The 25,881-nt window shown below is 40.3% G+C and overlaps 2 protein-coding genes across 2 annotated transcripts in view; one reads left to right on the forward strand and one right to left on the reverse strand.

Annotated features, from left to right (window-relative positions):
* Window positions 1-5,736: 5,736 nt before the first annotated feature.
* On the reverse strand, window positions 5,737-10,079 carry ccr6b (chemokine (C-C motif) receptor 6b). The gene is made up of 2 exons (XM_035168375.2): window positions 9,872-10,079; window positions 5,737-7,570 (listed from the first exon to the last, which is right to left on the reverse strand). The coding sequence occupies exon 2, from the start codon at window positions 7,559-7,561 to the stop codon at window positions 6,482-6,484; it is 1,080 nt and encodes a 359-aa protein (XP_035024266.1). The 5' UTR covers window positions 7,562-7,570; window positions 9,872-10,079; the 3' UTR covers window positions 5,737-6,481.
* A 4,279-nt stretch (window positions 10,080-14,358) lies between these two features.
* Window positions 14,359-25,881, forward strand: part of crybg1a (crystallin beta-gamma domain containing 1a) — a 44,942-nt gene continuing 33,419 nt past the window's right edge. The window contains exon 1 of the mRNA XM_047341572.1: window positions 14,359-14,832. Coding sequence (XP_047197528.1) covers window positions 14,498-14,832 — 335 coding nt within the window. The 5' untranslated portion in view covers window positions 14,359-14,497. The remainder of the gene's footprint in view (window positions 14,833-25,881) is intronic.

Raw genomic sequence — 25,881 nt, forward strand, 5'->3', positions numbered from 1 at the left:
ATGTTGTTTTCTGGAATATTAAAATGAAATGCAACATAATGAAAAACATCTTGTATCTGGTATTTTGATACTAAAAGCCGCCAGTTGCTGTCTTACTGATTGCAACCTTGATCAACAGTGATAGAATGGGACAGCATGTATAATTCAAGTTTCTTTGGAGACAATGACAACAAAATGTGTGTATTCTCAGTGGAAACGTTGTCCTCCTCAAACCTGGTGGGAAACATGCCTCCTTTGCAGTTATTTCCCCCTCAGGAGGTCCCCCTACTGGTATAATAATGCAGTAAGCTTCAGGCTCTTCCATATAGGCTTCAGATGTTTTGAACCCCCCCACTATGTTTTCTTTACATTCACTCTTTAAATCTCATAACTTTCCTGCATGTCACTGTTTTGTTAGTGTTAATAGGCTTTTCTTTTTATTTATTATAGTCGATTTTGATTGCCGGGGCTTGCAGACACTTGGATGACACCACAGGAGAAGTATGGAGGCATTTTCTTTTATTTTTCTGTTGTGTTTTTCTGTTGGAAGAAGTGGTCACCAGTTACTTCAATTGTATTGGATTTGGCTGCAACACTTTACTCCTGAAACTCAAAAAGTGTTTTGTGGACTCAAACACTCCACCCATCCCTCCATCGGCATAGTAACGAGTAGATAATGACAACATTTACATTTTTACGTAAACTGTCCCTTTAACTTATCACTCTTACTCTTAAAGTTGAAACAAACGTAACTATATATGTGACACATACACAAACCTACTCAACTACTAATAGAACTACAGTATATCTGCTTGTATGGTTTAGTCACTGTAACAGTGTGTGAGTGTGAACAGTAACTGAGGGTGAACAGTAACAGTATGTGTGAACAGTTACAGTGTGTGTGTGAACAGTAACAGTGTGTGTGAACAGTAACAGTGTGTGTGTGAACAGTAACAGTGTGTGTGTGAACAGTTACAGTGTGTGTGTGAACAGTTACAGTGTGTGGAACAGTAACAGTGATGTGTGAACAGTTACAGTGTGTGTGTGAACAGTAACAGTGAGTGTGTGAACAGTTACAGTGTGTGTGTGAACAGTTACAGTGTGTGTGTGTGAACAGTAACAGTGTGTGTGTGAACAGTTACAGTGAGTGTGAACAGTTATAGTGTGTGTGAACAGTGACTGTGTGTGTGTGTGTGTGTGTGTGTGTGTGTGTGTGTGTGTGTGTGAACAGTAACACTATGTGAAGCTGCTTGTACTGCTCGTTCTTAATGTCCTAGAGACGTTGTGCTCCTCTCTCCTCCTCACCCCCTGATGTCATTCTCAGCTTGTGTTGTAACCAACTCTCAATGTTTAAGTTACACTAATTTGATTAAGGGCTGTAACTCAACCCAGAATGAGTGCAACACATGACCCCGCTCCCCCTGAGAGGACTTACTCCCTCCTATGAAAATACCATCTTCCTCTCCTGGCTCTGTTAGAACGTATCCGGTCACTGATACATGGAAAAAACAGGTCAACACATCAGAGGAGCTAAGGCATTTTCAATCTGCATAGATATAACATTGAATACGTGTGTGTGTGTGCTTGTTGGGCGTATAGAGTTGAGAAGAACACACAGATCCTAAAGTAATGGTTGTTGATTGAAAGCCAAGCTAATCTCGTGAGGACTGGGCTGAGCGCCTCACAGGCAGATGACTGACTGGATGACTCTGTGCGTGACCGACTGACTTGCTGACTGATGGGCTCGCTGGGTGATTTGCCTGCATTCCTCCTTGCACACCAGCGGGGTACAGTCTGACCCAGCGTGATAATCCCCTCACTTCCAGGACCCCTAATCAGCTCTGGACCTGGAATGGGCTGGGTAGGAGGAGGGGAGCCAACCTGAAGGAATGTATGTTCACATGCACGCGCGCACATTCACGTACACTGTGACGCCAGAAGGAACTGTCTGTCTGCAGAGCGTCTGTATCCTCCTCAGTGAAAGATATTCCGGACATGATAAATGAACTTGTCAGGTGTTTTTTTGCCCGAGGTTGGGAATTTTTTTTGTATGAGTCGTGAGAAAAGTGCTTCAGATTATCCAAACCACCAAAGGAGACTTGATGCTTTGGTTTCCAGGATTAAATCAAAACATGTACACAAAGGTTTTCATCAGGGGGAATTCCCCCTGAGGAAGGATGGGCCAAAACTCCCGCTGCGAATCAAACACTTTCAACAGTGTGGGTTGATATCAGGCACTAAGCAAAGATGAAGTGTTGTGAAATTTAAGATACATAAAGATCTCTCAGGGCTGCCGTGTGCTCCTGTTGTGTCTCAGAAATCAGCTGACTCCGGATCCAACTCCCAACCACCTCCTAAACTGTACCTGGGCCAATAGAAGTGGATCAGGTCTGAATTGGCAACACTAAAATAAAGTAGAGATGCCATTAATGAATTTACGCTGCATAAGTAAATGTAAAGAGTTAAATTCCAAGGCCTGAGAGTGAAACTAAGGTAAAACACAAACATCTGGCAAAGGGTGGTCACAGCTAATTCGCAGACAGGTACAGTCACAGCTGCACACAAAGAAAGTAATAAACACACATTTAGCAGGGATCGTAGCTCAGGCTAAATTACCAAGCATGTAGGTCTCTCAAAATATACCATGGTGCTGCAATAAATCCTTTCAACAGTGATGACTCTTGGGAGAGTGAATCATAAGCTGATTGTGGTATATGAGTCTGAGGAGTGACTTCATTATCAAATACCAGATGTTTAGCTCAACATACTCACGGGTGGTTTTGAAAATAAAAACATCATCAAAGGCAGCAGGGATCCACTTTGAGTAAATTCATCCTCAGAGGACGACCACTCTTGAGTCACTGAGGCGCCAAATATGGCACCCAGCACTTTAGCGTGTCCAAAACGTGTGATGCCATAGATTCTGACAGGAGGAGAGTGGTTGAGATAAGCAGGGGAGGAGGGGGGGGGCTGTTGAATCCACTGTATAAAGCTCTCACATCTTTCACATCAAGCAACAAAATGACCTTGACTACATTAACCTTTGCCCCAAATTCCTGAATGTTTATAGAATGCAGGTAGAACGGGTTGATCAATATTTCCATTTTAACATTGGATTAAATCACTAATGTGGAAAATGCTGCTTGACACCCAACTCTGCAGCTGTCCTCAGCTCTACAGAACATGTCAGCAGCATTATTGGTCAAATTCACTCTTATTTTTTTAGCTCTGTTTTTGGTCTCCAGCTATCCGTGAGGAAAAAATCTGTCTTCAGCTGTTAAATGGTTCACTAACTTGGACTGACTGTGGTTTGGTTCAGTCTTACTGCCCTTATTTACATTGTTTCCAGCCTCAGCAGGCAGCTGCATTCAAGGGGAAAAACTTGGAAGGCCCATTGTACTTGACTTGTTCAGCACCAAACAACATTTAACGGAGCATTCAGGACTTTCTTTCCTCTGGGATTGGTAGAGACCAAAAATAGAGCTAAAAAGAGAGCGGATTTGACTCCCTCCTGACAAGCCAGAGACTTTCTCACGCCCTTTTTCCCAGCGACGCTCAAGAAAATGATAGAAATTGTCGATGCAATGGCTGGTAGGCTAGAGCTTCCAGAGACAGTAGCCTACTACAGCCACAAGAGGGCGGCACAATGCAAACTGGCAATATCAGCTCAACAGGGAGAGATATCTCCTCCACAGCATCATTCTCTTTAATGTCCTGATCCCAGCCCACTGATGAACACTGTAAGGTGATGATTTCAGTTGTGTTGACACCTTGGTCTGCTTCCCTCAAGTGGCCAAAACAAGCGAACGCAAAAAGAACAATTGATGTGGCTTAAATCTCATCTATGCTACAAACCCTTAAAATAGACACATTAATCACTTTTCAAAATCTAGATTTTAGAAAACATAGCAGACCACGAGTCTGCAACTTTTCACTTGTCAAACACATATCAGTAGCAACAGTACAAATGGCTGCATTCCATTTACGTGTGCCAGGGCTCTCGTATGGTGCATGCTGCCTTACTACTAAAATGGAACATAGTACTACTTGCACCTGTGCTCCTGCAGTACTTCCCCGTGCATTCTTGTATTTCAATTGACTCAGTGCAAAAATCACAGCATGTCCCAGCTCCAGTTCTGCAGTGTTCTATGACAGAGGGACACAGAGATTTGGTTGAGTCATATTAAGTCTGCTTGTCTTTAACTATTAGTACTGCCAGTAAGCAAATACAGACCAGCTGAGGAGACAGGTTATGGCTCATAAACGAGGTCAGGTGGGGTGGAGTGACTGTAAACTCTCTGTGGACACCTGGTGGGCAAAAGTCTTAACAACAAGCCCCACAAGGGAGCGTATGAAGCACAGTGAAAACATCTGCATGTTGGCAACACAGCTTTTTTTGCATTTTGTTTGCTCCAGTTACTACAGGAAAATCGAAATAGCGCTGAAATCATAACATTTGTCAAACCATGAAATGACTTATTGGGATTGCAACACGTGGTGGATCCTCTCCTCCCACAACGGAGGCCCTGATCAGACCAGTTATCTTGTGTCCAGATGTATCCAGAGTGTAACTCTCCTGGATCCAGCCGAGTTTAACTGCAGCTCACATCTGGCGTCTGAAGTGTGTCTCAAGTGAAATTTCATTTGAGACGCACTTCATTATCCACATTGTATTTTTACAATGTTGCTAAAGAGGCCCAATAGTTGGGTGGATCATTGAGTGTCCCACAGCTGAGAGCACAAGACTTCAATTTGATTCAATTATAAAAGTAATCACTTGTTTTTTAGATGAAAAAGAAGAGTTTCTTTTATACGTATGACGCACAATCCTGCAATTTTGTTGCAGAGAGGAAAACGCAAAAGATACCTCACAAAAACATCTTGTCCTTCAGATATGATTTCTATTATCTCATTAGGGTGGAAATCACCTTAGGGTGGAAATCACCTAAGCTCTTTTCATTAAAAAATACCCAGAACTTCAGGTTTTCTCCTCTTTCTCAGTGTTTGCAATAACTAATAACGTTTTTTATTTAGCCCCAAATCAACGAAAGTATAGGCCAACTGAATACAGTGGGTGCCATATTCACAGAATCAATATGGTATCAGAACTACATCTAAATTACATTTTTTGTGTAAATAAATATTCTGAGGGAATTCTGAGCAGAACGGATTTAAGTCAATCGTTCTTTGTCAGCTGGCTTGTGGTCTTTCCTCTTTCCTGTCAGACACCAGCAGTGAGTGAGAAGAGATGGAGCAAGAAGCGAAAAGACTCATGCTACACTTCAATAAAAGTGGATCGTAAAAATACACCTACACTGCTCAATATCTTTGCATTTTACGTTTTTCTTATGAGCAAATGCAGCTGTATTTCAGGGATCAGAGCAGTAGTGAACAATGTTCTTTACTCTGAAGTAAAGCCATTGTTGATGTCAGCTTGTTGGGCCCCAACAGGACAAAGCAATCTACTGTTACTTTTATTGCTTCTGCTTGCAAAATAAAAAGTGACATCTAACGTGAACCAACCACAGGAAATGACCCCAAAACTCAACTGCTGCTGGGTACAGACGGATCAATTTCGCAATCTTTAAATCTGCTTCATGCCCCACAAAGACGACTTTTACAGAATACAGAAATGTTTATCACTACTTTTATTACATTACATTTCATTTAGCTGAAGCTTTTATCCAAAGCGACTTACAATAAGTGTATTCAACCATGAGGGTACAAACCCAGAGCAACAAGAATCAAGTAAGTTCAATTTGTTTCACAAAAGCCAGACTACAAAGTGTTACATGCAATATAAGTGCAACTCAATTATTATTATTTCTTTTTTTTTCTTTTCTTATATATATTTTTAATAACAGATTTACTGCTTTATGAGCTGTTTTCCTTAAATGTTACAAGATGATTTACTTTGTTGAACTGGAGGAAATGGAACCAACACTACCCAGGAGAGGACTGGAGATATTTGCAAATTACCCAGAAGTACATTTTATTAAAAAATTATCTGAGGATAAAAACGCTTTCCATTAACAAGCTTAAAAAACTTGTACTGTTTGTTAAAATGTCTCTCTGGAGAGTATCATCCAACAAGGCCAACTGTGGCTCAGCTACTGTGTTCTTCAAATTAAATCTTAAAATCAGATCAGGCAGTAACTAAGCAGCTTTTCAAGTCAATGCATTTCTTTTTCTGCACATATATAAAAATGCCAGTTTATTATGAAAATATAAAATATGTATGATATAATAATTGTTATAATAAAACGTGAAATGGCGAGAGGACTCCTGCTGGTGGACTCAATCCAGCACTACCAGGTGAGTTGGCAGTTTCACTTTTAATCATATTCAGAATTTTCAAATATCCTGAATGTTACTTTTTTTCAACAAATGTAGCACAGAAGCTTTTATGTCTATTTACATATCATACATTTACAGCCCAGTAGCAACTTGGACGAGAGGCTCCTGTAGCATCAGCAGTGCTTATTAACTGTAGGCCGCAGCATCATGCACTGAACGATGACATGTTGTTAGAGGCCTCGGAAGACTTGAGACCCGAGGTGCAAATATCAGAGGTTCCGGGTGACGAGCGAGCAGAGTAGATGTACTTTTTGCTGAAGCACCAGAGATCCACCACTATTTGCCTGAAGTGGCTCCTGAACTTCACCCCGATGAAGGCGTAGAGGATGGGATTCAGACAGCAGTGGAGGTAGGCTACGACCCTGGAGACGTCCAGAACGCTGAGATTAATCTTTTCCACCACACAACTTCTCACCTTAAACAGAGACAGGGTGTGTGTGAGCAGGGTCACGTTGTAGGGAAGGTGGCACACGATGAAAACCACCACGACTGCCAAAACCACACGCACAGCCTTGTGCTTCTGGCTGTTCTGTGCCCTCAGCAAGGTGCACATGATGCTGGAGTAGCAGAACACCATCACCACCAGAGGCAGCAGGAAGCCGACGGCCATTTGGAGGCTGGGAACCACCACCTTCATCAGCTTCGCTGTCTCATTCCTGCTGAAAGACAGCTGACACGTCACGGTGACGCCCTCAGACCCCATGTTCGGCTCTTCACTGCGCTGGGTGTAGAGGAGTGTGGGCAGCGTCAGGGCCACAGCAGACACCCAAACAGCAGAGCAGATGAGGCGGCCGTAGATCAGAGTGTGTGAGCGGGTGCCAAAGGATCTTCTGGCCTGAACTATTGCAATGTAACGATCGCCACTGATGCAGGCGAGCAGGAGCATGCCACTGTAGAGGTTGATGCTGTAGGCCGACCTCAGTATCTTGCAGGCCACAGAGCCCATTAGCCAGCTGTGCTGCTCGTTGTAGCTGATAAATGGCAGGGCCACCACAAAGATCAGGTCCGCCACGGCCACGTTGTAGAGGTAGACGTCCGTCATGGTCTTGGCTCTCTTGTAGAACATGTAGGTGACGATCACCAGGACGTTTCCAATCAGTCCGAAGGCACAGATGATGGAGTGGACGTATGTTTGGGTGATGACCTCCGTGGGGCTCGGTTCAAAGATGCAGAGGTCGCCATCTACATGCGTAAAGTAGTCATAGTCTGAAGTCGTCGACGCCATGTTTTTAATCTGGAGAAGAAAAGACAAAACATTTGCAACAAACAGCAACATCATTGAAAATATAATTAATTTATTTGACATCTTTATTCTGGTTAATTTACACATTAGACTATTATTTCAAAATAATGTATTTTGGCAAGTAACAAAATAAAGTAATAATACCCAGTATTACAGTACATTTGTGTAAATGTAACTTGTATGTTTTCGCATTTTGCTGACATTACCTCGTTACAGTAACTGAGCCGTAACTTTTATTAATTATTAAGACGATTAAAAATAAATAATATATTTGCTATATTCTGGTTAATTACACATTAGGATGCCACTTAAAAACCTATACAGTTCCTAACTTTATATAACTATATAAGTACATAACTCAATGTTTTAGCACTGCTGTAATTTTCTGCATCATTCTGTTTTTGTAATTCTTCCTATATAATTCTTTCCCCCTATTTTTATTCTCATCTATTTTTATTCTATTCTTTTTTATTCTATCCTTTTTTACCTGTATTTATTCTGAACTTGTGCTACTATAATCCTTGATTTTACCCCATGGGGATCAATAAAGGATTAACTTATTTTATGAATTCCAAAGTGATTTATTCCCAATTTATTTGTTAATGGTAAATTAAGAAATTTCATGGTCAATAAGTAATGTGTTCATTCTTTAACAGACCTGTAATGGGTGATCCTCATTGAAACAATACCCCAGTGGTAGTTTGTTGACCCTGCGACTGCCAAACAATATATTCTAGTGCATCATTTTGACAGTTTAGTGCAAAGCCTTCACTTGACGGAGACAACTCAGTTTGCTTCTGTGTTCAGAATAAAAAACAGTTTTCTAGTTCAGATCTTCCTCCGGTTGAAAATGACCCACTTTCAGAACCCTTTGCCTTCAAGAGGATGCACGCAGAGACCGGCTGCTGGAGGCTGCACTCTGTGCTCTGTCTGATCCCAGCAGCTGATTAGATCTCAGCAGTGAAGATCTGAGATGTTTCACACGACATAGAACAAGGTCAACAAGCACTTACAAAGCTACTAATAAATACAAATGATTAAGGAAAAATAAATTAGGAAATAATTTATATATTAACTGATGAATATAAATGGACAGTATTATGTCTCATTCATGCAAATAACAGCATGTGAGAAACTTTGACTTCCTCGAAAACAGGATTTAATCTTTTGCTGATTATGTCTCTTGCTTCAGCACTTTCACGTCTCACAAATCACTATTTCAAGATTAGACATAGTACAGTGCAGCTGCACTCGTTGATAAGGAATGTATGCTGTGCCCATGCAGATCTTTTGAGGAAGATAACAACATGAGAAGGAAGAGCTGTTTGTATAGAAACACAATTTTAGAACTTGCACTTTGTAATTATTTTACAGGAGTGACAGTTCTGTAAAACTGTCTGTTGGAATCTGTATTTAACGGTGATCAATGACTGTCCAAATTAAAATTGATCAGTCGCTTTCAAACTTCAACTTACATAAATGAAACTTAAAGTTTTTTACATTAAAAACTAAACATCATGAACATTTCATATAAAATATATTCCAAAAAAATGATGGATCCAACTAAAACATTAAATTAAATAGTAAAATTGATAGTAGAAAAAGTTACATTACAGTAACAAAAAACGTGCCAAAATAAATAAGACCTCAGTAAACATTTAAAAATGTGGACAGAGCTTGCATTTCTAATTTGAGATAAACCACTCTTGCAGAATCCGGTAGTCGCTGAAGAAACTTTAAGAACAAGTCTCCGAGGACCTAAGGCCTCTCGGTGGTTGACAAGGAGTTAAAAGGTCCTTGATGTAAGAAGGTGCTTCATCATTCGTAGCTTTGTATACGAGTAAAAGGAGGTTAACATCAATTCAAATAGAAATGGGGAACGAGTGTGGAGCAGACGATGAGGAGCCGTGCTCTTGTCCTGTTCTTTGTGAAAAGGCTGTTGGTAGAGTTGTGAACTCACTGAGGTTTTCCTATCAACTTTTTTGCAGGCTAGCGAAGAGTGCATTACACTGCACCAATGAGACCAAGAAAATGATACCGAGACTTTTCACTTCTGAGTTTTTCTGATTCCCAAATCTTCGTACAAAGCATCTGTTGTATTTTGCCCCTGTCAGCATTACCTTTGCACATCTCAAGCTCAAAAAGTGATCATTATATGTTTAAGTTTGAATTACCGCTCTTACTAAATGTATAACAAAGATACTGTAAAGGAATCAAAATACATTGTGCGATTACAAAATTGCATATAGTAAACAAATCGGTAGTGTGCCTGTTTTTTCAGAACATACATACCTTGTAAAATGATGACTTTCAATCACTTAATTTCTTTATCTTCTGGATAGGAAGTGTCAAAATAAAGCAATATTCCCCTCCAGCTGCCAGAGCTTTATTTGTCTCAGAGCTGCATATGAAGTAAAGAACTCAGTGCGAGAGCTTTATCTCACAGAAAAAAACGATGAAAATTAACAGAAGAACACGATAAAGAAAAAAAACCATTCTCAGAGGCTGTGTGACGACAATACATCAATGAGCTTCCTGCTTTTGATCTCACACTCAGCTTTGTCTTCTACCCACAGATGTACACACACTGATGTACACACACTGTCCTTATCTGATGGTTCCACTAAGAAAATAACAGCTTGCAGGGACACCCCGCCCACAAGACATGTTTTGTTCGCTTTGATTTACAGCAAAATTGCAAAATTGACTCTTCCGGCCACCTCCACCTAAAAGGTTATTTTTCAACGGAGAGGAGTTTGTTGTTTTGTGATCAACTCAGCGATTTGACATGTCATCAGTATTTCTGCCAATTTGATATTGATACCATTACTGAAATTTTAAATATACAAAAAAGTGCTATTGGTTGTAATGTGGAAAAATTATGTCACGTGAATGACTGGGAGACAGTGGTGGATATAGGATTTTTCAAAATCAGGGGCCAACCTCTATGCACAATTCCAGATTCAATACGTTTCACATTAAGTCACTCCTTGTTTACTCTGTAGCGTAGGTTTTCTAAATTGAAAAAATAAAAGAGTTGGGCGCCAGACAGGGCTGCTTCACCTGTCAAAAATTGTAATATCTCTGTAATAAGAGAATTAACCCGGATAGCTTATTTACCTAACTACAAAAGGCATCAAAGAAAAAGAAACCACAAACAATCAAATCGGTTAATCAATATATATTCAATTGAATTATTCAATCAAGTTAACAATCAAATCAAATAGGTATGATTGATAAACAGACAAAGAACTAATTTTGACCAAAATATCCAGTAATCAGTGCAAACAATTTCATTTCCAAATAAGAACAATTAACCGTCCATTAAATAAACATATGAAAGAAGCTTCCATTAAGAGTTCATGATGAGTATAGTTCGAGTTCAGATCAAGTGTGAGATTGTGTGTGTGTGTGGTTGTTGGAGAGGGGAGTTAGGGTCCAATGAAAAGGTAATGTGAGGGAAATGTGTGTTCTTTTTGGTGGTCCTTTAATCTCCAGGTAGAGGGAAGATGAGGGGTGAATTTTCTAGAGGCCAAGGGAAGTCGGTGAAGCCAGGAGAGTTTCAATAGGGAGACTTAGCTTGTTTGGTTCATCCAGGACAGAGGGAATCACGTTCCAATCCGAGCAGGTTAGATGGGTTTTTAAAATCCACTTCAGACTCCAGGGATCAGCTTTTTTGCCTCATGGTCCAGGACGTTTGTGAAATAAATCCAGCCGGTTCTTGGATCAACTTTCCAGAAACTAGTTTATCTTTTTCACATCACAGTGACGCTCTCAGCCCCCAGAGTCTCCTGCTAAGCGTTGTGTGTAGGTGAGTGTGGGCAGAATTAAAAACCACTGCAAACAGCAGAGCAGGTAAAGCAGCTGCACAGGTTGAAGCTGTACACTCACCTCAGCAGCTTGCAAACCACACAATGCTGGTTGTGATAAATGGCAGAGCCACCACAGAGATCAGAAGAGCCACAAACACACTGAGGAGAAAAACACGTGCCATCCTCAGGGTCTACAAACTGACAAATGAAAGCTTGTTTCCTTACCCCCGCTTACTTTCTGTCTTTGAACGCCCCACGCACAAGAGCTGAATTTTCTCTTCTTCTCATGCCCGTGAATTCGTTTTTCCTTATCACATTACCATCTTATTATTTTCTCTCCTTTGTTTTCTCTTTCTTTTTCTTTCATCTACATTCACCCACATAATCTGTCTTTTGGTGTTTTTTTCTGCATAAACAAGTTTATGTGTCAGGTTAGTGGTTCAAATGGGTGAATATGAACCTGACCGTACAGTACGCAATAATCAAGACTGTTGCTTTTCCCCAACACGGCCAGCAGATGGAGCTGTGATTATAGGGTACACTCGATAATAAGACTTTCTGAAATGAAAGACCTGTGGGAAAAAATGCATCATAACTTATAATTACTTCAGGTTCAAACAGAATAGATCTAATGTGTAATTTTCAGATCGTAAATTGTAGGGATATAATAAAGACTAAATCCATCACTACTGAGCTTTTACTTTAGGAAGCAAACATCAGTTGGACCTCATTTATATTCACACTATTCAACTTTTTAACCTGAAAATAGCAGCGTCAGAATTAGATTGATGTTCACTGACTTGGAATATGGAGAACGGTGCAGATTTCATTCCTGCTCCTCACTTTGAACGCCTGTCCTCGCTCTATGTGACGTTGTTGAGTGGGTCCTGTGGGAAGTGTGGAGCTGACTGATACTCGCGGCATAAATGACCAGGATCAGACACAGCGAGCTCATGAGTAATGCAGAATGGTAGATCAGTTAGAAAGATTGAGAATACCTAAAAAATATCTCCAATATTCAGTGAGGAAACTTAAATTATCAAACATTCTGAACAGAGTTTAATGTATTTGTCACAGCAGCAGCTCTTCTGGTTCAGAAAGCAGAGGATTGTGGGTAATATCCACCGTTGAGTTGTGTTTAAGTTCAGGGAGTGGGACTCCAGTCAACTTATTCACATGACCCACTTACATTTCTATTTACATGACCCAATGACAGAATAAATCACCACATGTGGCTGCAGAGGGCGCTGTTGCTCAGTAGAAGTTACACAGTGTTGCTTTAAATTCTCATGACACACAGTGCAATTCAAATCTACGTCACAGTGAGTAGTTACAAACTGATATATGAGACATGAATACAGATGTTTTGTAGGGGGAAAACAATATTTAATTGTCAGTTAAATCATTTTCAAGTTGTACAGAAGTTTGTTGCGCAGAGAAGGACCTTCACATTGTCGTTAGAAATGAAGAAAGAGACTTTAATTATCATGATTTTCCACACAACTAATATCTTTGACTTTCATGGAGAGAAACTTTTATCACTTAAGATCTTATAGATTTATATACAAACATACTTTTGCAGGAGATCAAACTAGAAAGGCATGTGAGGTGGTACAAGCCGCATCAAGCAGCAAGCTAAGAGTTAAATGTTTGCTTTCAAAATAAAAGCTTTCTAGTGTAGTATTCTCAACCACTTGTGTGACACTGTTGTTGAAGTTGGGGTTAACCTGTTTCCATCGCCCCCGGACTAAGTAGTGATGACTAGTACTGACAGTGGTGACTCATATGCTTTTGTGGCACCTCAAGAGTCAGTCACGACATACCTGTTTCATTATGCCTGCAGCCTTCCTGCATTATATCATGTGTATGTGTTAATAAAGTCCCTGTTAAAGGAGTCATGACCTTTGGTGCATTCTTCTTATGATTATTTTTATTGCATTTATTTCTAACAAAATAATATTTTGACAGATAACAGGACACTGAGGTGATGACATTTTACCCTTTTAGTGACATCATATTAAAAACAGTGACTAAATTGATTACATTCATCCATTATCTTAAAACTATCTTATTCTTTAAGGGTCGTGACGTGGCTATGGTCATATTAATTACAAAAAACGTAAGCATCTCAAACATGATGGTTTAATTATTTACCATGTCATCCTGTATATGAGACTTAATAGCATGAACTCTCTTTGAATTTGAATATGTGACCCTGGACCATTTTAATTTCGAATCGCTGATTAATCAAGAAAATATGAATATAAAGTTCATATAGCTAAATAACTCATGATGATGTAATCATTAGTGGCAGCGCTTATAAAAAAAAACATTTTACATGCAGTATTTGTGAAAATTTAAGTTGTTCTTTTACCGGCAATTTTCTTTTTTGTTTGTCCCCAATACATTTAAACTTTTAACAAAACAAAACAAAAACAAAAAATAATATACTTTATTTATAAATCAACTTTCAAAACGCAGTTATAATGTGCTTAACAAGTCAAAAATGAAACAATAGGAAATTGTCAAAATGCAAACAAGAAACACTTAAAAAAAAGTAATTTGAAGATCAGACAGCTTTAGAGCACAGATACGGAAATAAACGAAAGTTGCAAATGAGAAAAGAGTGAAGACAAGATAAAATATAACATTATGAAATGATTTATATAGACAGTGAGAGCAGAACTGAAGCAAACTATACAGCTGTGTCTGTAAATAAGGGACTCTGTTAATCTCCACCTAAAACAACTAAAGATAAATGACCACACAGCCTTGCTGCTTGCTCACTCGTGGACGTGCTCGGTTATAATATATTAGTTTACTCGAGGACACACTGTTGGTCTATTTGTATTTTTTGTACATATATAAAAAAGTAAGTAAAGACGGAAGGGTAGTTTTATTTGATTTATTCTGAAGGTTACGGCCGGAAGTGTTTCCTGTGGGCAACTTTACGCAGCTGCACCTCTCTCACCTGCACAGAGCTCCACACCTCCTCCCGCCCGCAGCTGCACTCGCTCCCCAGCAGCAGCAGCCTGTAGTCGGACCCCTCTCCTCTCCTCTCCTCTCCTCTCCTCATGGTCCGCTGCTCCCCTCTGCTCCGCACACCATGAGTAAGTCCAGCACGCTCAAAGTCAAGAGTCTGTTCAAGTTGAAGTCACCTGAGAAGGAGAGCAAGGAGCTCCAGCGCGCGGCGACCCTCAGAGATGGAGCTGCCGCCGGCCACAAAGACATGTCCGGGACGGTACCGACGAGCCCCGGTCCCCTCAGCCCGGGAGACGGCGTCACGCCGCCCGAAGAAGCGTCGCCCGTTTCCCCGAAAGATAAGAAGAAGCGACGGCTGCTGTCGTTCAAGCTGAAACGGAAGAAATCCAAGAGCAAAACTGTGGAGGGGGACGTGTTTTTCCCTGAGACTGATGAACTGGACAGTTTCAGCCGACCCATGTGAGATCAAATTCATTTATTCATCTCTTTTCTACTTCTAGGGCTGACAGGTCGTCTGAAGAAGTCCTGGAGCTCAATAAACAGCAGCAGAGGTCTTAAGAACCCTTATCAGAGAACATCATAGTAGTTACACTGACTCATGTTGTTGTTATCTAAGTGGTTTGAGAAAGCAATGGGACCCTGGTCTCTCCTCAGTCCCTGGACCCCCCCTCCTCCTCCTCCTCCTCCTCCCCTCCTCCTCCTCCTCTCTCCTTATTTCACAGATTCACAGCATGAAGCAGCAGAGACGTTTTTGCCCGCTGGCACTTTTTTTTTAAATCTAAGCACAATGTCATTGAGTTGTGGCTGTATCACGTGGGTTGGTTTCCAGTTTGGAAAAAAATATGTATATACAGTGAGAACTAGGGCTTTTACAATACCAGCTTTTCACTATACGATTATAGTGACTAAAATATTGATGATTATCGTGATATCTATCGGGAAAAACAAGGGAGACCCCCCCCCCCCATTATCGTTAATCTGGGTTAAACTCGTCCTCCCTCGTGGTCTATTTTTGTGGCACAGGAGAGGTTTTTTTGATTTTACAAATAAGGCCTTTACTTTGTGGGAAGTTGAAGAGAGTGAATGTGAAATGCAGATTGACCCCATTCTGCTTAGGTGCCCTTGAGCAAGGCACGTGATCTCCCATCTCGTCTATGCTGTGGCTCACTGACCAGCCGTGGGTATAACTCCCTGATGGGAACTGTGTGTTCCCAAGCAGTAAATATCCTCTCTGACTCACTCTCCCCTGGACAAATGAAAGATTGAAAACAACAAACTGGTTAAACTCAGATGGCCACGATAATGACAGAGGAATTTCCAGTGCTCTTAATTGTTTATTCCACGCATGCCCTGTTCCCTTTTTATTTTTGTTCCTTGTCTCAAACCAGTCGGATGATGGGCTGAGACTCTGCATCTGACACGGGTGTTGTTGTCACACATTGTCAGGTTAACCTACTCTGACATATGCTGTTGTGTGCTGAGGAGGAAGGCAGGCATGGCGTAACACGTAAGGCTGGAAAACCTGCCGTGCAGGTATGACACATTAACATGTTCAGTCCAATTTAATGTGGCTTGTTCAAGTTGATTTAGTGTCTGAGCTGGTCTGGATGTGAGGGAACATGTCTCGTACAGAGGACTGACAGAGGGCTCATTTTGTCAGCTATTTTGAGATTTAGTCCTAAAATTTGGCCTGAGCTGGAATAGTCCATGTTAGATTTAGTCCTATTTGGTCAAACTCACCCTTTTAGCTTTGAGTCAGTTTTCACACCTGAAAGTTGGAACCATGGAACTGAACCATTCCGATCTGGTTAGTTTTGGTTGCACGTTGCAATTGAGGTAGCAGACTTAAGACTTTGGTGTGATATGTGCGTCCTGTTGTAATCATCCACGTGGACTGTGACCCCTACTTGACCCTGATTGGTTGGTCGACGGGAAAGCATCTGAGGTCAGCGTGTCAGTTTGGACCTTGTTTCTGTTTCAAATGAGGAAATGGATTACCCGGTTGATATTGTTGTTTTTGTTGCCACTGTAATATTATTATGGTGTTACTACCAGCATCACCAACATCAGGGGCAGTACTCCACACTAGTTCAATTCCCCCGCATGAATGTCCTCGTCATTCAAACTATATATTGTCAGAAGCAAATCTACAAGTAATCCTGCGCGCCACTTTGGTTCTTTTTCTTCTTCTGTTGTTTGATGCTGTCTGAACTTCCTGCCACTCCTCCGAAAAGCTGAACTATCCCAAACAATGTTTTCACGAACCATGGTTTGTTTGATCTGGACTGAGACCATGCACCTCTGTGGTCCTGCAGACAGTTCAGACCAAACAAGGCTGGTGTGAAAGCGCCCTAAAAGTCTGACTAAGACAAGACTAAAATGTGGAAGGAAAAACAATTTAGTCTAGTTTTAGTGGAAGAATGAGTCCTTCAGCAAGCTGCTTTCAAATTAGATTTGATGACAACTGATTGTAACTGTCAAATCTGGACTGATGCAACATTAGAAGAATCCAAAGCGGTTAACTCTTTGGAAGGGAATCAGAGAACTCAACGCTGTACAACAGCGCTGAGATAAATCCTCCATTTATTGGTTGAGTTGTGCCAGGAAGGGGTTGCTTTTGTTCAGTTATTTTGTCGGCCTCAGTGTCAGTGCTGCACTAGACCTCATAGTGTAAGTGTTTGTAATAGGCGGCACACTAGCATTTAAAACCATTTGTAAAGACAACATTTGAAACGTCTTTGCACACAAAGCCAGCAGACTATTAGACATCTACAGGGACTACTGCCCAACAGTGTTCCACATTACAAGCTGTTCCTTTTAAATACCCAGCTGTAGATGCTGCATGTCCATGTTTGTAATATAACCGTAAACCTTCAGTTGGTAATTTAGTATAATGAGATTATATAAATGTGGCTACTGTCAAAGATTAGGCCTTTTACTGTAAATGCTGCAGAAGCTCTCCCTTTAATACTGTATGGACAACACTGTGGGTAAACATCTAAATGAACAAGAAGGCATTCCAACCTATAGTGATATAGATAATGGAGTTTTGCATGAATGAGGTAAATAGTACTTTTTCAGGTATATAATTCCCTGGATAAGCTAAAAACAGACATTCCTGTCTATAAGCAGTTTTACCATTTCAGAAATTGTGTCTTATCATGAAACATATAAGCTGCACATGTGTGTAAGAACGCAAAGGTTTGAGTCAGGTGTTTCAGACATTTCCCTGAACTGTTCAGACAATTCACCGCGAGCAAGTGGGTGTGTTGACGTTTGTTACAAGCAACAGACGCAAAATGATAAAAAACTGAGAAAACACATATCTCAGGATGAAAGAGATATGTCATACATGTAGAAGACGCCGATAAAGATGTCAAATCAGAAAGACAACTAGATTCAAGATTGTCTTTGTGCTGTAAACAAAAATATGTGATTTCCGCAGAAGATTTTTTTCCTTCATGTCCTGCCTCCACCCCTCACCTGAATGCTGCGGACATTTACATGTTATTGTGAATGCATCTGACCTGCACAATATCCTGTTGCGTTCTTCATAATGTGAAAGGCAAACTCAGAAAAATGTCCGCAAAAAATCGGGGCTAGACATGTCTGTAAACGTATCACAATTTAAAGTTACCACTCCCTTATTACCCAAAAAATTAGTAAAACACTTCCTGCTAAGACAAAACCTAATGTGGTTTATTGTGAAACAACTCTGAAAGTAATATCAGTTGGGAGAGTAGCTCTGTATCCAGCCAATTTCAGTGTGGTTGCTCTGTGTGTTTACATAATTTGCACCAACGTGAGGCGTGTGCTAGCTTTGGCAGATTTCAGTTCTTGCTCTTCTAACAGTTAAGGGAGTAAATCTAACCTTTATTTACCTCCAAAGACGTTTTGTTTTCACCCCTGTCTATTTGTTTGTTAGTTTGTTTGTTTGTCAGCAACATTTTCCAAAAACTCCTGCACGGTTTACTCTGAGATTTGGTGGAAAGATGTGGTAACGGTCAGGAAAGAACCCATTAACATTGGACATTTCTGTAAAATTTTCGTTAATTTCTCAAAGATCAAATTCAAGGACCTTGAAGAAAAGGGGACTGATATTTGTGAGTGTGTGCTGTTTGGTGCAGATCCAAATAAGACTCCGGATCTATTGAATTTAAATGTGATTTCATAAGGGGACTATTGGGCCTTGGCTGAGGTATTGTGCTCTGAGTGCCATTCTAGTTCTATAATAACTGATAAAATAGACTTCATCAATATTCCAGTAACATAAGCTCAACTGCCTAAACACAAACACATATTGGTTTCCAGTTTAGTCACTTTAATCGTAGCCACACTTTGCATAACTGTAACTCTTCATACCACTGTTTGTTTTGACAGTACTGTGTACACACAGACCTTTCAGGCATGTGTCACCTATTCTAAAACCTGATGTACAGAGGCAGATGGTGGTGATATCAGTGTTTTGGAAGAGAATGAGATCACTTCACTTCCAGGTATGCTTGTTCTGTAAGATGTGAGGTTTCAAATGACAGGGGTTTGGGGCTTTTCTCTGGGATGTGACAGCAGCAGCAGCAGCACAAAAAGGACCGTAAGATATCCATTTCACTGAAACGTGTGGACTAAAGTATTTGAGAGTAGAGCACGAGGAAGCTAATCCAAAACAATCTAATCTAGCAGACAAGATAGAGCCGTCACACCCACCAACGGAGGCAGGGGAGTCCCGCTCTTACAATTTCTAGACAATCCCTAAGGTGAGGGTGTGGACACTGAAAACCAAAATGAACAAGTCAACAATTTTGCAGTGTGTGGTCGCATAGCAATACAGGAATTTACAAGTGAAACACCTTTAATGCAATCATAAGACGCAGGCCTTTATTCATCAATTACTTGATTGCACATCCATTTATTAGATATAACTTATCCTTTGAAGGGGTCCCACGGTCGGTAGTGGAGGGGTCTGCAATCCCAGCTGATAGTGGGTGACAGGTGGGTTACACTCTGGACAATGTCACCTGTCTATCACAGGGCTGACAGATGAGCTGAGGAAATCCCATGTTGTTGTTTACAGCATGACACAGACGTCGGCCCTTATCACCAAAAGCTATTGAATCTCTTTTTTGCAAGTTGACATCTTTTGCTGCGTCTTCTTTAAGGACACTCTTCATAAATACACAAACCTTCAGGGACTATAATATTTTACTATAAGACCTGTTTCTACCTGAGAGGTTTCTGTAGGTGGGATTTATTTCTAATTATTCCCCTTACCCCACTTCCTGTAAGTAGTGAGTGCACACTAGTATTTATATCCACAGGTTTCTCATATCCTGAGTTTGGAGGGAATTTCATCTTGACTCGTGAATTCCTGGAGAGTAATGCATTGTTTGCACCATATGCATTCAGCAGGGGGGCAGACGGAAATTTCTCTTTGGCCATAACTTATCTTACATGATACTGCTGCGGGGAAAGTGACGGTTTTGTGACGTGATGACGGTGGAGATAAAATTCACTAAATGCTTCCGATCAAATCTTCTTATCACAGTAACATTCAAGGCAGAAGTGACAGACAGCACAGGACAACAGCCCGAATGCACAGACAGGTGCGGCCGGCTGTGGCGGCTCAGCCCGTCTATGAAAGTGAAAGTGTTTGTATGCATGGCGTGGAATGAGAAGGTGTCGACTGGCTGACGTGAGCTGTGGCTAAGTGCTTTAAACACACGGCTGCTCATTCATTTGCAAACATATATGAAGCTGGTGTCCGTAGGAGGAGACACTTGCATCAGAGCCACTCTCAGATGATTACATCATACAAATACAGGGTTATATCTTGATATTAATGTAATTTATATAATCAAAGATGAATAGATGGTAAACAGTCCCTATGAATATATATTTGAACTTTGACAATTATAGGTGCAAGAAAAGAGACTTTTGGGGAATTATCTGCAATCATCTGTAAATGAGTTAAATCAAATATGGTCAGATGGAACTTTAAGTGACATTAATGGCCAAACACATCTATTTAAACTACTAACAAATGATTGTGATGTTCTTGTTCGGCTCCTAGTACTGGAGAAATTAGCGAAGTAGGTTGTCTGTTTTTTGCCACATAAAAGTTATATTTTATCTCATCCATAGGACATTGGACTATGTACATTGGAGGGAGGTCAAATTCAGAAGTGGTAACACTTAGTTGTCTGAGCAATCTGTTGAAACAATAATAAAAGCATGGTAAATATTTTATTAGTTACTTATTAGTGTATAAGTATTGTATCAATAAGCAGCAGATTATGTATTTCTTTGACCATTTATTTATCTGTAATTATCCATATTGTGACTGATTTGAGCCATAGTACTTGCACCATTATTGTACTTCAAATGTTACTGACTAAGAATCTTTGTAAAGGTCAAACATGTATGTAAGACTATCCACCTGATGTAATTTTTTACTGAAGAAGAGAGTGTCAATGAGGTTTTATTAGAGCCCATTACACTTAGCTGTGTGTCATAAAGATAACATGGTGACCTGGTATCAATATTACAAAGCTCTCTAAAACGATACTTGAAATTTATTGTGCCCCACTGCTGACAATACTTTAAGACTGAGAAGTGAACTACACCTTACAACCCTAATGCATTTTCCACTGACACCTGTCGCTCAAACCAGTAGAAGTGCAGTCAGTCTGTCATTGACGGGCAGCAGCACATCAGAGAAGATGAAGTTCCTCAAAACAGAATGATCCTGTTTTGCATATCAGTGAGAAACTCGGTTCGTGACAGAGAATGTGAAGGGGGGGGGGGGCTCATTAGGGCTACTCCTGTTTTCTAAGTGAATTGTTAAGAACTGGTTATTATGAGGAAGTTACAAATAATATGATAAAATCAATGATGAAAAAAAACAGTTTGCATGTCACGTTTTTGGCAAGACAGCGTGTTAGTGTAGTGATCAAAGCCAGTACAGTCACACACTAGGTCTTACATTTATATGATTGTTTAGTTATTTGCTGGTTCTCTCCTTCCCTTTGGCTCGGCTGCTCTTCATCATTCTACCTCTTCTCTTTGTTAAAAGCCTCTCCGTGCAGGGCTGAGATAAGTATCTAGTGCTGACTGATTCACTGCCGTTGTCCAACCTTTAGGGGCCTTAAACAGGTTTTGTCACATGATCCTTAAAAGGGAGATTTATGAAGCTGTTTTTGTAGACATAAACTCCAGAAAATGGTTCGAGACTATTTCCAGAGTTTGCCTTTCCCATGTGAAGAACACAGCAGGAGATTGTACGGGTCAGACCTGTACACAACAGCAATACAATGTCTAGAACATTCAGGCGAGGGGTGGCGCCTGTGCATGCAGGAGGCAGAACATGATGCATAAATTCTGGAAACGTGTTTTTTCTTTTCTGCACATTGACACTGGCATTGGCCCTTATCACTCAAAGTTGGTAGGAAAATGTCAGGAGTATGTCTGGAGTTTGGTGCATGTCTGAAAGCAGCTCAAGAGTGACTATATCTATAAGTATTAAGTATTGTTACTACGAGTGCTGGCTGTCTGACCAGAACAGAAATTGCTGAGTGATTTGGAGAAAGTGGGCGTTGAAGTAGAGTTAAACAGACTTTCTGGAGCTGTGAGAGACATCGCTCCAGGGCGATGCTCGAGTGAAATTTGGTTTTTCAAGTTTTAACCATTTAGAAGGATTTGTGAAGTTGACAAGTGAAGCTTGACAAAATATTTGCAGGTTGAGAAGTATTTTTCTCTCTCTACATTAAGTCTAAAGCAAAAACAAAAATTATAATTATTGTCATGCCCCTGCGATGTTCATGAAGTGCTGTTCAGTCTTCGGATGTTGTGTAAAACGTGATCTGTTGTGATACATAACCACTTATACAACTACCGAATGTCTTGCCAAATGATTAGAGTCTTTGTTTTCCGGATTAATTAAGCACAGGTTCCAGAGAAATGTTTGTCTTCCTGCTGCCACCCAGCATTGTTCCTGACAGGTGCAGTTAAAAAAGAGCCCTTGGCCTCACGTGCAGTGCTCTTCCTTCTATGTGATTATAGTTGAAAGGTGTGTCCTCAGCTAAGTGAGGAGGTGATGGAGAGAAATGCCAAACACACACAGCCCCTGTCATTAGCCTAATTCCTAACGTTTTCCTGAAGTCTTGCTCATAGTATTTTTCGTAATACTAGTGGTGTCGCAATGCTGCAGGAAAAACATCAGTTGGTTGGTCAACACTTTCGGTACAGAGTGACATGTCTTATAGGTCAAATAGGTAATGTTTGCACGAATTATACACAGATGTTCCTGGTCTTCAGAGGAGGAATCTCAGTGAGAGTGATGACTCTAACTTTCCCTCTCGCAACGTAAGGTTGCCATTTTGGGTTTGGAGTGAAATGTTTTCTTGACTACAATTGGATTGATTGACGTACTGTAAAACTGCATTAGATATTCATGGTCCCCAGAGGATGAACACAAAATAATTGTAGTGTCTCTAAACTGGCAACATTAGCACCACTATAAGCACCACTTATACAGTTAAATATCTCACCATCTTGATGGATTGATCCAAAAATGTGATCGAGACATTCAGACAGACTTTTTGTGTCATTCTATCAGCTGGCTGGTCCAGACTCGAACACTTCTCTGAAAAAAAAACTACTTGTAACAGTGAACGATGCATTTCATACGTGGAAAGCAGCTACAGCGCAGTGTAAAAGGTGAACATGTTCCAGAGGGCTAAAATGCTCACAGTTTTGAGTGTCAGTCATACTCACTGAGGCTAAATACTTGTCTTTAGAGAAGCCAATTTGCTTCATTCTTAGCAAACACACAAGGAGGGATCCATAGTTAAAGACGTGGAGACTCCGACGTTTCCATACATCAAAAGATAATTATGAGTGGGGCAATTTCCCTTTTCTCTGTATAAAGCTCTCTTCCTCGTCTTCCTTGTAGTTTTGCCAGTGCAATTGCTCTTTGCATGAACATGTAAAAGCCACGGCTGAATACAGCTCGACAAATTACAGCCCTCTCCTTCTGGTTATAGTCTGTGGTGTAAAGTCATTTAGGAAAATTTTGGAAATCAGTGATCCAGTTGTGGTTTGGTTTGGTGAATCACAATCCTTTTTTTTTTCTTTTTTTCTAGCTGCACAAATTGGAAACCAGTTTTCTCACTCGCAGTAATTTGAAAGTGTGTTCTGTGTTAGAGGAGTATTGTCTCGATCAGTGACAGCTTATTGTTGTGCCAGGTGATGGTGACAGGTAGAGTAATAAATGAGCCTCATCACCACAGCTCTATGGGTTGTTTCAGTTCACATCCACAATTAAACAAATTAAAAGCTAATTTTTGCCAAACAACATTGTTCTGCTCCTGTGTGAAAGAGTGAAAATAAAAGTAGTCAAAATCGAAGGAGAGTTGTGAGGTGGTGATGTGATGAGATCATGAGGTCAGCAGGTGGAGGCTCAGAAATGAGAAAAAAAGTGTATGAATGTTTTCTTTATTGAGTAAATAGAACGTTCCTGAGAATCATCATGTTCTCTGATAGATATATCGATATATATATATATATATATTATATCTTATATCTTGTATCAAAGTGATAACTTTTACATCTTTGGATTTGTTACAAACAAGAAATAGCTTCTGAAAGCTATTGCTATTGTTGTTTACGGTCTGACTATTTTCTTTCATCACAAACCACAAACAGTAATTTTTTTGTCTGTGTTTTAGCTCCAGATGACATCTTAGCTAATCTCTATTAACAGCTATCTGCATATGAATGCATATAAATTAAAATGTTGATAGCCAATGCATTTCGGTCAATGTGTTCCGCCTCTTTTGCTCTTCACACGGACTGTTTATCTGCTGGCAACCAAAGGCTGCTCAAACATGATTGTTCAGACGGGAACCAGAAGGCTTGCAGACCCAAAATCCTGTCCCTCACCTACAGATTCATATGCACATGCAGAATCTGTTATAGAGGTTAATGTAGATATATCTGTGCACATACTGCTCTTTGATAAATCAGCTGCAAATGGGACAGTAAGTTGGATCAGCCTTCATTTAAGCCTTGGTGTCGTATGGAGCCTGATACTAGTACAGCGACTCGATTATTCAGGGTGATTTGTCCCCTTCCTCAGTAGATTGACTAAAGAAATTCCAAGTTTGTAGTTAGGGATGAAGTGGCCATGTGTTTCTTTACGAGCTGAGTCGTGAAATCTTGGCACTCGAATCCACAGTTATGACTGTTAATCCTTGTGTGTGTATGTGTGTGTGTGTGTGTGTGTGTGCGCACCTGGTGTTATTGAGTTGTGTGCACTCACAGTGGGACCAGTGCTCTGCTGACTGTGTGCGAGCCTCTTGTTTTGCTTAACTCATAATTTGACTAAGTCATTCAGTTTATTCTCAGTGTCGATGTTTGTTTGCCATAGAGGGAAGTATAGGATCTGTCATCGTAACTGCAGTTATGAGGAAAGTTGCAGAAGCCGGATAATGATTTTTTTCGTGTTTTGTTTTCATAGATTCTCATGTTAGTGTTTGCATGACGGAGACATTTAAAATTGTAACGTTAACTCCAGCATACGTACTGTATCTCATGGTTTACCCTTTGTTTTATCAGAAGACCCACAAACAAAATCAGCAAGAAGGAGCAGCAAGGCTTAAGTCATTGGTATATTTCAAACAGAAACTAATATACAGTAAGACATACTGTACACCTAAGCACACATCCATGTAGTTGTGCATAACTGTGACAGAAACACACCTCCAGGACTGGAAAATGAGTCATTTCAGTTCAGTTGGAATTAGGCAAGCTCTGTTGACTGACTCAGGTTTTTAGTTCTTATTTTTAAGTAATATTCGACACCAATACTGCAACACGATGAGCACAGGAGCCAGCTTTGTGAAGACACTCAGTTTTTACTGCCACAGTTTGAAAATCTGTTCCTTCAACTTCTTTTCTTCTCGCCACTTTGCATTTTTATTTTTGAAACAGAAAAAAGAGGCCTAAGGCAAGAATAAACCTGGCAGTTTAATTCATCAGTGAGAAAGTATTGTCTTACATGTACTGTAGAAACAAGTAATATTTTGTGAGCATAAATAAAACAGAGAAGCTTGCTGTCAGCGTGTAAAATTATTGTTTTGAAAATCCTAGTTAGAATTTGACTGTAACAAATATATGTTATGACAATTACTAAGTCTAAACTATATTATACTTATTGCTAATAACATAGAGTATCTACCAGAATTTGTACTTTATGCAACTATATATCGGTTCCTGTTTCCCCTTCCAAAGTCAACATGTCAGCATTGTGAGCTGCCTTTGTAACTCTGCCATCTGCATGTAGTTGTGGTAACATCACAGCTGGCTCTGATCCTGAATGGGACTGTCTGTGACAGTGATATACTGTGTGCATTTTATTACCACTACACTGTGCTTTCTGCAGGTGGGAGAACATATGCCCTTGGCTCTGTTCTGCAAGTCACCGTGCAAGTTTTTCAAACGATGCATCATGTC

Source organism: Hippoglossus stenolepis, chromosome 10 (genome assembly GCF_022539355.2).
Source record: "Hippoglossus stenolepis isolate QCI-W04-F060 chromosome 10, HSTE1.2, whole genome shotgun sequence".
NCBI classification, from domain to species: domain Eukaryota; kingdom Metazoa; phylum Chordata; class Actinopteri; order Pleuronectiformes; family Pleuronectidae; genus Hippoglossus; species Hippoglossus stenolepis.